This window comes from Anolis carolinensis, chromosome 3 (genome assembly GCF_035594765.1).
Source record: "Anolis carolinensis isolate JA03-04 chromosome 3, rAnoCar3.1.pri, whole genome shotgun sequence".
Lineage (NCBI taxonomy): Eukaryota > Metazoa > Chordata > Lepidosauria > Squamata > Dactyloidae > Anolis > Anolis carolinensis.
Genome location: NC_085843.1, coordinates 161,640,504 through 161,653,213, shown reverse-complemented (window position 1 = coordinate 161,653,213; position 12,710 = coordinate 161,640,504). Strand labels below are relative to the sequence as shown.

Sequence of the window (12,710 nt, the reverse complement as noted above, 5' to 3'; positions counted from 1 at the left end):
AATAATACAAGTAATAATAAATAGAGTAAAATAATAAATGCAATAATAATAATAAGATCAGAGTGAAATAATAAACGTATTAATACAGTAGAGTCTCACTTATCCAAGCTAACCGGGCCGGCAGAAGCTTGGATAAGCGAATATCTTGGATAATAAGGAGAGATTAAGGAAAAGCCTATTAAACATCAAATTAGGTTATGATTTTACAAATTAAGCGCCAAAACATCATGTTTTACAACAAATTTGACAGAAAAAGCAGTTCAATACGCAGTAATGTTATGCTGTAATTACTGTATTTACAAATTTAGCACCAAAATATCACGATTTATTAAAAACATTGTCTACAAAAATGGCTTGGATAATCCAGAAACTTGGATAAGCAAGGCTTGGATAAGTGAGACTCTACTGTAATAATAAAAATAGAGTAAAATAAAATAAATAAAATAAAATAGAGTAAAAATAGTAGCAACAACAATAATAGAGAAAAATAATAAATGTAATAATACCAATAATAATAGAGAAAAATAATAAACGTACCATATATTCTCAAGTATAAGCTGACCCAAATATAAGCCAACCAGGACCCTCACCCAAGTATAAGCCGAGCGGGGCTTTTTCAGTCTTAAAAAAGGGCTGAAAAACTAGGCTTATACTCGAGTATATACAGTAATATTCATATCTATCTTGTTATAGTGTGCCTTCAAATCATTACCGCTAACCTTTCATAGGGTTTAATGGGGCTGAGAAAGTGTGACCTGTTCAGGACCATCATATGGAGCCACGCTCTGGTTTGCAATCATAAGCCAATACTCAAACTACTATGCCACATTGGCTTTCCATGTTCAATGTTATTGAAGCATTTCACAGTTGTGTAGTAAAGCAGTTCGGGGTTGTCCTATATGCATAAATCTCTCTGTAATCATAATAAATATGGATATTGCAGTTTCCAGCCTTATAACACATGTTGCCTGAGGATGGTGCAGTAGTCAGTGCCAAATGTTGTTTTATGGTGCTGGGCCAGCAGAACTCCAAGGGTTCCAACTGGTGTCTATTTGAATCGAGTGCACCACATCACAATTAATGGCATGCCTTCACATTCATAAGGCAATCCTAGTTAACAAATCAGTGCTGCTAGCAAGTGCATATTTATTTATTATTTAACGTGTCAGAAGCGAACCGAGTGTACAGTTGTAATGTATTCAAAAACACAAACAAAGTTTAAAAACTTGGCATCATACTAAATGTCCTTTGACCAGTAGCTGGCCATTTGGAGTGCCTCTAGTGTTGCTGTAAGAAGATCCTCCATTGTGCATGTGGCAGGGCTCTGGCTGCATTGTAGTAGGTGGTCTGTGGTTTGCTTTTCTCCACACTTGCATGTCGCGGACTCCACTTTGTGGCCCCATTTCTTAAGGTTGGCTCTGCATCTCGTGGTGCCAGAGTGCAGTCTGTTCAATGCCTGCCAAGTCACCCAATCTTTTGTGTGCCAAAGGGGGAGTCTCTCATCCGGTATCAGCCATGGCTTGAGATTCTGGGTTTTAGCTTGCCACTCTTGGACTCTTGCTTGCTGATATGTTCCTGCGAATATCTCTGTAGATCTTAGAAAACTATTTCTTAGATGTAGCTGAACACATGGAGCAATAGCTTTTCCAAAAATATCTTGGTAGTATATTTCCCATGAAGAGAAAAAGAGAAACCAGAATAGCACTAGGACTAAACTTCAAAAAGTGTAGTGATCATACATCATTTAAAAAGTGAGCAGAGCAAAAGGGGAAGTCAGAATCCTTTCTATATGCTCACTGGAAGTTGAACTGTCATAGCTTGGGAACAAGGAAATAGAATGTAGAAAAGTGGGGGGGAAATTAATCATAAATTTATTGAGGGGCTGCTCCCACCACCTGAAAGCTCCTAGAATTACAATATTAAAAGATGAGCCAGAGCCACTAATTTTCTAAAGCACCTTCCACAGGCAACCCATAGATGGCATGCCTAACCCTAAGGCACAGTTTTTCATCTTTAGTTTTTCCCGTGTGGAAAATGAAACTCAGAATGACAGGAACTGTAATGACAAATAGAGAAAAGATAAAGGTTTTCCCGTCATTAAGTCTAGACTCTGTAGGTTGGTGTTCATCTCCATTTCTAAGTGAAAGAGTCGGCGTTGACTGTAGATACCTCCAAGATCATGTGGCCGGTCTGACTGCATGGAGTGCTGTTACCTTCCCGCCAGAGCAGTACCTATTTATCTACTCACATTTGCATGTTTTCGAACTGCTAAGTTGGCAGAAGCTGGAGTTAACAGCAGAAGTTCACACCGCTCCCTGAATTCAAACACCAACCTTTCAGTCAGCAAGTTCAGCAGCCCTGCGGTTTAACCTGCTGTGCCACCGGGGGCTCTGACAAATGGATACAGACACATGAAATGTACATTTTTCATACAAATGAACAGTTTGACAGAAAAAGTAGTTCAATACGCAGTAATGCTATGTAGTAATTACTGTATTTACGAATTTAGCACCAAAATATCACAATGTATTGAAAACATTGACTACAAAAATGAACCCAGAACATTGGATAAATGAGACTCTACTGTACTACATATTGTTACATATTGAACTGTTTTTTTCTGTCCATTAGTTGTAAACATGATGTTTTGGTGCTTAATTTGTAAAATCATAACATAATTTGACATTTAATAGGCTTTTCCTTAATCCCTCATTATCCAACATTTTCACTTATCCATTTATGTTGTATAAGCGAAACTCTACTGTATATTTTGTTTTTCCTCCACAAAAAAAATCTCAAGGCAACATACATGGCACATTCCCATGTTGTCCTAATAACAACCCCATGAAGTCGAAAAGCTGGAGATAGCGACTGAGTGGGGAATCTGAAGAATTTAGTCTAGCTCTGACACTCAAGCTCTTTGACACATTTGTTCTCTTGTATTTCCATTCTTTCCATCAAGTTGAACTAATTTATGCTTCTTAAAAGAATTCTGATTGCTCAAGGGAAGTTCATGACAAATCAAAATCTCATCATCTCATGACAAATCAAAGTTTCAGCAATTTAAGCACTTTGAAGCACTCTAAGATTTCCTGATTATTTTTTCTGCTCTGGAAAAAATGGGAATCTTTGAATACAAGCTTGCTTTAGAAATACTGAATGTCATATCTTTACATTAAGAATGCAACTCCCAGCACTGAAGCAAGACCCTGAATTAATATACAGCAGGACATTTTCAGGAGCCAAATCTTGGATAATGACAATATCATTTGTAGCAGCTGTCATGCAGTACAGATACCACATTTAGTCTATCATGATCACCAAATTATCAAATCCATGGGGTGTATCTGACACATTAAAGTACTCTAGGACCCTGCGTGGGTTGTGATCCATTTTTCACAGTCGTTCAAGGAAATGAATGACTAGAACTAGGAAGAGGAGAAGCCCGAGCTAGGAATTCTTTATAGACCTCTACACAAGCAGTTAAGATTGATGGACTAAACAACTGGTCAGTGTCACATAATTCTTTAAGTTGTGCCATGAAGGTGCAATGACTATCCAACTGATGGGAAAGAGGATGGGAGAAGCAGCAGCTTTCTCAGACAATTTATCAGAAATCGGTGGCACCTCTTTGCAGAGTGTGATGTATTGCCACGAAAAAAAATCCCTTCTATTTCTGTTAGGTGATTGAGTGTGAACTGAGCAGAGGTCTAGGTTGACGAGGAAGCAAAATTTATGGACAAATATTGCACACAAATGTGATATTCAACAATGTGATATTCAGGAAAGTAAGTTGCCTAAGAGGTGCAAAAGTACTCCGAACTCTAATCTCAAGTGGAGCCAGTCTCTATAGTCATTGCTCCTGTAGTGCTTAATGAATGGATTTGTATGTATTAACGGAAGTATAGTTTTCTCCTTCTTACCTCAACAGTATGTATCATGGAAACCAATGTATTTCTTCAATTAACATTTTTTTAAATTTACAGTATTTATATTCCGCCCTTCTCACCCCGAAGGGGACTCAGGGCAGATCACAATGTACATATACATGGCAAACATTCAATGCCATTAGACATACAACATACAGACACAGAGCCAATCTAGTATTTTCCAGCTTCCGGCTTCATGAGGGTATGCTCAATTCCGGCCACAGGGAGAGCTGATACTTCATTGTCCACTTGTGATACCGAGTCCTTGATGGAGTACATCCTCATTCTTCTGCACTCTGCTGTATGTTTTTATGGTGTTATAAATTAGTTAAATTAACCTCCCTGCATAAAGTGGTAAATTTTCTACTCGACAGATGCAACAGTCTTTCGAATTGTTTAGGTCAACAACGAGCTAGGCTATTAATGGTCAGGAGCTCAATCCGACCCAGACTGGCTTTGAACTCATGACTTCTTGGTCAGTAGTTATTTATTGCAGCCGGCTGCTAACCAGCTGTGCCACAGCCCGGCCATTAAGATCAGATATTTTTCTGTAAGTAAATGTGAAAAGAATAAACCCATTACCAGTATATTATTATGCATGTATTTTGTAAACTGGGGAGCTTCTGACCCTCCAGAAGTGACTAAATTGCAACGCCCATCATGCTTTGGCCTTTGACTCACTGAAAACTAAAGATGGTAAGGTAGATAAAGGTTTCCCTGATGTTAAGTCCAGTCATGTCTGACTCTGGGGGTTGGTGCTCATCTCCATTTTTAAGCCGAAGAACCGGCATTGTCCGTAGACACCTCCAAGGTCATGTGACCAGCATGACTGCATGGAGCACCCTTACCTTCCCGCCGGAGCAGTACCTATTGATCTACTCACATTGGCATGTTTTCGAACTGCTAGGTTGGCAGGAGCTGGAGCTAACAGCGGCTGCTCACGCCACTACTGGGGTTTGAACCTGGGACCTTTCGGTCTCCAGCTCAGTGCTTTAACGCACTTCGCCACCGGGGCTCCTTAAAGACAGTACTATCCCATTATCTGGGTGGAAGCCAAAAAAGGGTGCTAGACAGAGAAGGTTAGTCCATTTGATGAGGGTGGAGGGTGGGTTGAAGGAGGAAAACCATAATTTGTGTTAATGTATAAAACCTTCCAAATTTAATTAAAGAGTGCCAATCCATCTATTTATGTGGTTTTATATTTATTTTGTCATATTGTTTTAATTCATGGGTTGTGTTTAACCTATGTTGATGTTGGGCTCGTCCCCATGTTAGCCGCCCTGAGTCCCTTCGAGGAGATGGAGGCGGGATATAAAAATTAAGTTGTTGTTGTTGTTTTCCTGTTAACTGCCCCACTCGTGTCCCTGTCATGGAAACAACCCTAGTTGATGAAATGGAAAGTGGGGAGGGAAAATAACCAGCGAAAATGGGGGAAATGGTTTTCGTCCTTCAACTCCCCTCCCCATAAGATGGACAATCCCTCTCTGTTTAGCATCCTCTTTTGACCTCCCTGGATAATGGAACAGTATCCTAAAGATCAACATCTGAGATGCATCTACACTGCACAATAGACGCAGTTTTACACCACATTAATGGTGTAAAACTTAATGCTATGGAATCCTGAGAGCTGTAATTTGGTGAGGCACCAGTATTCTTTGGGAGAGAAACCTTATGGCCTTGCAAAACTACAGCTCCTAGGATTCCATTGTATTGAGTCATATGGCGAGTCCTTCTTCTGATGTCGCATCTTGGAAAATGGACCCAGATGTGTTTAAGACCTTAATGTTGTGTTTCCCAAGCACTGATCCTCCAGTTGTTTTGAACTTCAACTTCTAGAAGCCCCAACCTTCTTCTCACAAAACACTGAAAGACCAAAGTTTGCAAGCAGGTGCCTCAGTCCATTATAAATAAATATAAGAGGGCTATCCAGAAAGTAGATTACGTTTTGGAATTAAAAATGGACAAAGTATAGGAGAAAACATTTACCATATGCAGTTGAAAGCCACACCCAAATACCACTTCTTAACATAGTCGCCATTCAAATCTAGGCACTTATCATAGCGATGAATGAGCTTTGCAACTCCTTCCCCACAAAACTCTGCTGCTTGTGTCCTCAACCAGCTGGTCACCCCTTCCCGCAGCTGCGCATTGACGAGCGTGGGGGAAAGTTGAGCGCGGGGATTTTGCCGGTTGAGGACGCAAGTGGCAGAATTTTGTGGGGAAGGAGTTGCAAAGCTCATTCATCACTATGATAAGTGCCTAGAAGTGCCTGGTTTTGCTGTAACAGATAAGGTACCAGTTTGAATCCAGCTGGATTTGCTCTGTATGGCTTAGGTATTTTTTCACTGCCCAGATTGCTTTTTTCCAATATCCTCTCTTATATCAGTTAAAATATGAAATGATAAAACTGAGTTTAAAAGGTTTGCAGTGCCTCAGGCTTGTTTCAGTGTCTGATTTTGTTCTTCTCGGTGGCAGTTATATCCATGACAGTTAAATCACAACTTCATTTCCAGCCTTTTCTATTGCCTACATGCTGAGCTTTTCGGATGTTTTTCAGATTACAGTTCTCAGGATTCCTGACTGTTGGTCATGCTGGCTACAGCATAGCTGAATTGTAATTCAACACATCTGGAGGGCACGCACCATATTGGATATTTGACACCCTCCCTCCCATCATTTTACAAACATCTTGGAAACCATGTAGAGACAATGGTCATAACAACGAACCACATGAAGACTGTGAGTCTGGAATATTAGGATACAAAGTGATCTTGTAGCATGTATGAGTCTAAGGACATCATTAGACGCATCTGAAGCAGTTTACAGACAGAGCCAATCATACGACACAAAACTACTTCCTCTGGTCGCTCCACGATTATAATTTTTAATGAATTAAATCATCAGAAAGTGTACAATTTCAATGTATCATCACTTCACTGTGGCTGTATTTCTCCCCTTTTTAAGACCTAGATTTCAGACTTACGCAATTGTGAAGTTTCCCTTTTTTTGAAAAAAGAATGTAGAATGGATGGAAACTATGCTCGCATTGGTGATCGCTCTAAATGTGGAGAATTACTGTCAAAATGGTAAATAATACACCGCATGTGATGGGGTTGAAAATATTATTCATTTTCCTTAACAACAGAACAGAACGAGACGTTACCATAAGAAGACACTCCCCCTCCCAAATGGGGTGAGGTCTATAGTGAGAGAACTAAGTTGGGATCATAATCTTTCACAGACTTAAGTCTACTTGCATCTGATCGTGAATAATACATCTTAGGAGGTATTTATTTATTAACTGCATATTTATCTCAACCCTGGAAGGGACTCAGAGCAGCTTCCAAATTGGCAGTATTTAATGCCGCATTAAACATAAAACATACAAATACATTATGTATTAATAATAAATAATCATAAAAGTAATAGTACATCAATGCATTAAATAAGCTGTTAAACATTGCACATAGACCCAAAATCATAATTGTTCCAATTATATTCCATTCCATTCACTTTGTAGCTGCATATAGCCATGAACTCCAGAAGCATTATCTCCTGACATTTCACCCACATCTATGGCAGGCATCCTCAGAGGTTGTGAGGTCTATTGGAAACTAGGCAAGCGAGGTTTAGATATCTGTGGAATGTTCAGGGCAGGAGAAAGAACTCTTGTCTGTCTGAGGCATGTGGGAATATTGCATCTGGCCAGCTTGATTAGCACTGAATGGCCTTGCAGCTTCAAAGCCTGGCTGCTTCCTGCATGGGGGAATCTTTTGTTGGGAAGCAGGAAGCAGTCAGGCTTTGCCCAGTTTGTTTTTATGATTTTTATTTTTGTGTTTAAATCATGTTTTACTAATGCTCGCCATTTCATCCTCATATGTTAATGTTTAAAATTTTATATTTGCGTGTGGTTTTGTTATTTGATGTGTTTTATGTTGTTATTGTATTTACCTAGGTTCTACCCCATGTAAGCCGCGCCGAGTCCCCTTGGGGAGATGGAGGCGGGGTATAAAAATAAAGTTGTTGTTGTTGTTGTTGTTATTATTATTATTATTATTGATATAACGACAAGATAGATATGCTGGATTTCGTATCACAAAATCACAAGTCGAACCCTTCCCAAGTGTTTAGGACTGTGTTATGTATTTTCGGATGATGTGTGCAGATCCCAGTAGGGTGGCCTTTTGCAGTTGGCAGATCGTAATTTTGTCAATATCTATTGTTTCCAAATGCCAGTTGAGATCTTTTGGCACTGCACCCAATGTGCCGACCACCACCGGGACCACCTATACTGGTTTCTGCCAGAGTCTTTGAAGTTCCATTTTGAGGTCCTGATAGTGACTGAGTTTTTCCTGTTGTTATTATTATTATTATTATTATTATTATTATTATTATTATTATTATTCAATGCTGCAAGACCATTCAGTGCTAATCAAGGTGTCCAACTGCAACATTCGCACTTGCTTCAAGCAGACAAGAGTTTCTCTCACCCGGAACCTTCCACAGATATATAAGCCCCACCTGCCTAATTTCCAGCAGACCTCACAACCTCTGAGAATGCCTGTCATAGATGTGGCCGAAACGTCAGGAGAGAATGCTTCTAGAACATGGCCATGCAGCAAGGAAAACTCACAGCAACTCAGTGATATTTTTGCTACCTGATGGTCCAGTATACACAAAAGATGTTCCACGCAACCTTAAAAATATTGTTTATAAAATTACCTTCAGGCTATGTTATTGTTATTCGAATAACAATTAGCAGCACTAATTATTATGTATGCGGGAACTCAACTGACAGACCCAGTCTTTTAGACTCAAACATGCCTATCTGTATTTTATAAGTGTTTTTATGAATGTCTGATGTAATTTAATAACTTTTTAATTGATTCACAATGTATTGTACAATTTTATATATGTTTTATTGTAAGCCGCCCTGAGTCCCCTATTGGGTGAGAAGGGTGGGATATAAACATTGTAATATTTATTTTATTTTATTTATTTATTTACAACATTTATACCCCGCCCTTCTCACCTGAGGGGACTCAGGGCAGCTTACAAAAATTGGCAAAATTTAATGCCCCAAATGCAATCATAAAAACAAAACAATATAAACAGATCCATTAATAACACTGTTAAAACACATTATAAAAACCTTAAAAACGTATATATAATTACTTCTATTCGTCCGAAATCCTCATGCTTCATCCTTAAATCAGGCCATAAATAAATATGTGTATATGAAACATACATAGATTTCCTATCTAGACTTGGGTCCCATCTCCAAGGTACTGCTTTCCAAAATCCAAAACAAACCAATATCCAAAACACTTGGGATAAAGCAATACCCAACCTGTAGTTGCAAAGACAAAGAAAACAGAGGGTGCATCTATACTGAAGAATGAATGCAGTCTGACGCCACTTCAACTGCTATGGGAGCTGTGGAATCATCACCCAAGGCTGGGAGAAAGAGAAAGGACGCGGGGACTACAACTCCCATAAGCCTTTGCACCCGGATCTCTTGACTTGCAAAAGGAAAAGTCAAAGCAGAGGCCTGCCTTTCCCGCCCTGTGAATGGCTGATGGCCGGGCAAGGAGCGGGGATGGAAAAAGCCGCGGGCAAAGCCCTGGCCGCTCGGCTCCTCTCTTTCAACGGGCTCTTCGCTATTCGGAAGCCCAAAGGGCCCACCTCCGCTGCTGTGCTGAACCGGCTCAGGGAAACGCTCCTGGCAGGTACTGCTTGGGTTAACGTGCGTCCACACTGTCGAATGAACACGGGTTGACACCACTTCGAACGCCACGGCTCAGTGCTATAGGATCCTGGAAGCTCCCCCTTTGCAAAGACCGCCTCTGCCAAAGAGTGCTGGCGCCTCACTAGACTACAGCTGCCAGGGTTCCATCGCAGTTAATGCGGCATCAAACTGAATCAAATCTGCAGTGTAGATGCACCCTAAGAGTCCTGATCGTTTCAAGGGAGCAGGATGGTTCATGTGTATCGGGAATCCTGAACACCGCATTTGTTGATACAGTAGAGTCTCCCTTATCCAACGTTCTGGATTATCCAACACATTTTTGTAGTCAATGTTTTCAATACATCATGATAGTTTGGTGCTAAATTCGTAAACACAGTCATTACTACATAGCATTACTGCGTATTGTACTACAGTAGAGTCTCACTTATCCAACACTCGCTTATCCAACGTTCTGGATTATCCAACGCATTTTTGTAGTCAATGTTTTCAATACATCGTGATATTTTGATGCTAAATTCGTAAATACAGTAATTACTACATAGCATTACTGTGTACTGAACTACTTTTTCTGTCAAATGTGTTGTATAACATGATGTTTTGGTGCTTAATTTGTAAAATCATAACCTAATCTGATGTTTAATAGGCTTTTCCTTAATTCCTCCTTATTATCCAACATATTCGCTTATCCAAAATTCTGCCGGCCCGTTTATGTTGGATAAGTGAGACTCTACTGTTCTTTTTCTGTCAAATGTGTTGTATAACATGATGTTTTGGTGCTTAATTTGTAAAATCATAACCTAATCTGATGTTTAATAGGCTTTTCCTTAATTCCTCCTTATTATCCAACATATTCGCTTATCCAAAATTCTGCCGGCCCGTTTATGTTGGATAAGTGAGACTCTACTGTTCTTTTTCTGTCAAATTTGTTGTATAACATGATGTTTTGGTGCTTAATTTGTAAAATCAGAACCTAATTTGATGTTTAATAGGCTTTTCCTTAGGTAAAGGTAAAGGTTTTCCCCTGACGTTAAGTCCAGTCATGTCTGACTCTGGGGGTTGGTGCTCATCTCCATTTCTAGGCCGAAGAGCTGGCATTGTCCGTAGACACCTCCAAGGTCATGTGGCCAGCTTGACTGCATGGAGCGCCGTTACCTTCCCGCCGGAGCGGTACCTATTGATCTACTCACATTGGCATGTTTTCGAACTGCTAGGTTGACAGGAGCGGGGGCTAACAGCGGCCGCTCCCGGGGTTTGAACCTGGGACCTTTCGGTCTCCAGCTCAGTGCTTTAACGCACTTCGCCACCGGGGTTCCAGGCTTTTCCTTAATGCCTCCTTATTATCCAACATATTTGCTTATCCAACATTCTGCAGGCCCGTTTATGTTTGATAAGTGAGACTCTACGGTAGTATTTAAAAAAAAAATTCTACAAGAGGCAAGGCCACACTGTAGAATTAATACAGTTCGACACCACTTTAACTACCGCAGCTCAGTGCTATAGAATCCTTGCACGTTGTCATTTGGTGAGGCACCAGGGTGGATCATGTGTATTGGGAACCCTGAATGCTGCATTTGTTACAGTAGAGTCTCACTTATCCAAGCTAAACGGGCCGGCAGAACATTGGATAAGCGAATATCTTGGATAATAAGGAGGGATTTAGGAAGAGCCTATTAAACATCAAATTAGGTTATGATTTTACAAATTAAGCACCAAAATATCATGTTATACAACAAATTTGACAGAAAAAGTAGTTCAATATGCAGTAATGTTATGTTGTAATTACTGTATTTATGAATTTAGCACCAAAATATCATGATGTATTGAAAACATTGACTACAAAAATGCCTTGGATAGTCCAGAACCTTGGATAAGCGAGTCTTGGATAAGTGAGACTACTGTAATTGTAATTTTTAAAAATGTCTACAAGAGGCAAATTTGCACTGTAGAATTAATGCAGTTTGACACCACTTTAACTACCGCAGCTCAGTGCTATGGAATCCTGCAAGCTGTCATTTGGTGAGGCACCAGCTCTCTTTTGGCAAAGAAGGCTGAAGCAAACCATAACTCCGTGGATTCGATAGCATTGAGCCAGGGCAGATAAAGTGGTGTCAAACTGCATTCGTTACACAGTGTAGATGCATCCAAGGAGAACATTACCCTCCGTAAATAAAATTAATGAATTTCTAGCAATGCAGAGAGTGCGACGTTAAAGTTGTTTAAACCCACCCCTCTCCTATTTGCTATGCACCCACTCCCTTGGTAACTTTGCCAACCTCCGTTTCATTGGATGCTGAACTGTCCAAGTTGACCACCACTTATCCAGAAAACTGAAAGATTCCCAAAATCCAAAATTGTCCCCATGAGTGGTGGAGATGCAGAACATATGCCATCTGCTCGCCCATAGAAAACCATGATAACATTTTCCAAGAAACTAGAACTGATTTTTTTTTCTGTGTCAGGAGCAACTTGAGAAACTAGAGCTGATGTGATCTGTTCAATGTAATTTTCTGAATCAGTGCCCCAAATAACCAAGGAACTCTTGGGAATTACTGCACCCACTCTCCGGAAATAAATGGCAATCATAACCTTATTGAAAAGAAAAAAATGATGTCACATCTGTTTGGCAAATGTGAATCCCCATGAACACGTAGAGACAATCTTTGGAAAACCACTAGTCAAGAAAAGCATGACCTTGTTCGAAGTCAACCCTTTGAACAAGTGATATTCACAAGCATTAATGTAATGGCACACAGGCAACTTAGCTGTTAAACTGAAGAACCATGTATTTGGACTGCCAAGAACAAAGACATGCCACTACAAAAATATATTTGGGTAGCAGAGGAAAGTTGTTTCTTTGAAGTTGTAGTTGCAATTGTAATTGTATTTGCAGTTGCCCAAAAACATATACATGCCCCTAAAACCTTTAAAAGTGTGCACTCAGAGATAAAAAACAAAATCTTCTTTGAAAAATAACATATCTTGCTTACTCATAAACATTTTGTATTAATTCACCGTGAAAGCACATTTCTTAT

At 39.8% G+C, this 12,710-nt stretch overlaps 1 protein-coding gene across 3 annotated transcripts in view; it reads left to right on the top strand.

Annotated features, from left to right (window-relative positions):
• Positions 1 to 9,428: 9,428 nt before the first annotated feature.
• Positions 9,429 to 12,710, top strand: part of trub1 (TruB pseudouridine synthase family member 1) — a 58,918-nt gene continuing 55,636 nt past the window's right edge. For 2 of the 3 annotated variants that reach the window (XR_010004445.1, XM_062975676.1), the window contains exon 1: positions 9,437 to 9,658. Coding sequence is in view for 2 of the 3 variants with exons in the window: in XM_062975676.1 (XP_062831746.1) it covers positions 9,508 to 9,658 (151 nt within the window). In the remaining variant the exon portion in view is untranslated. Of the gene's footprint in view, positions 9,659 to 12,710 lie in introns of all 3 variants that reach the window. The other variant, XM_062975677.1, reaches the window with a different exon arrangement.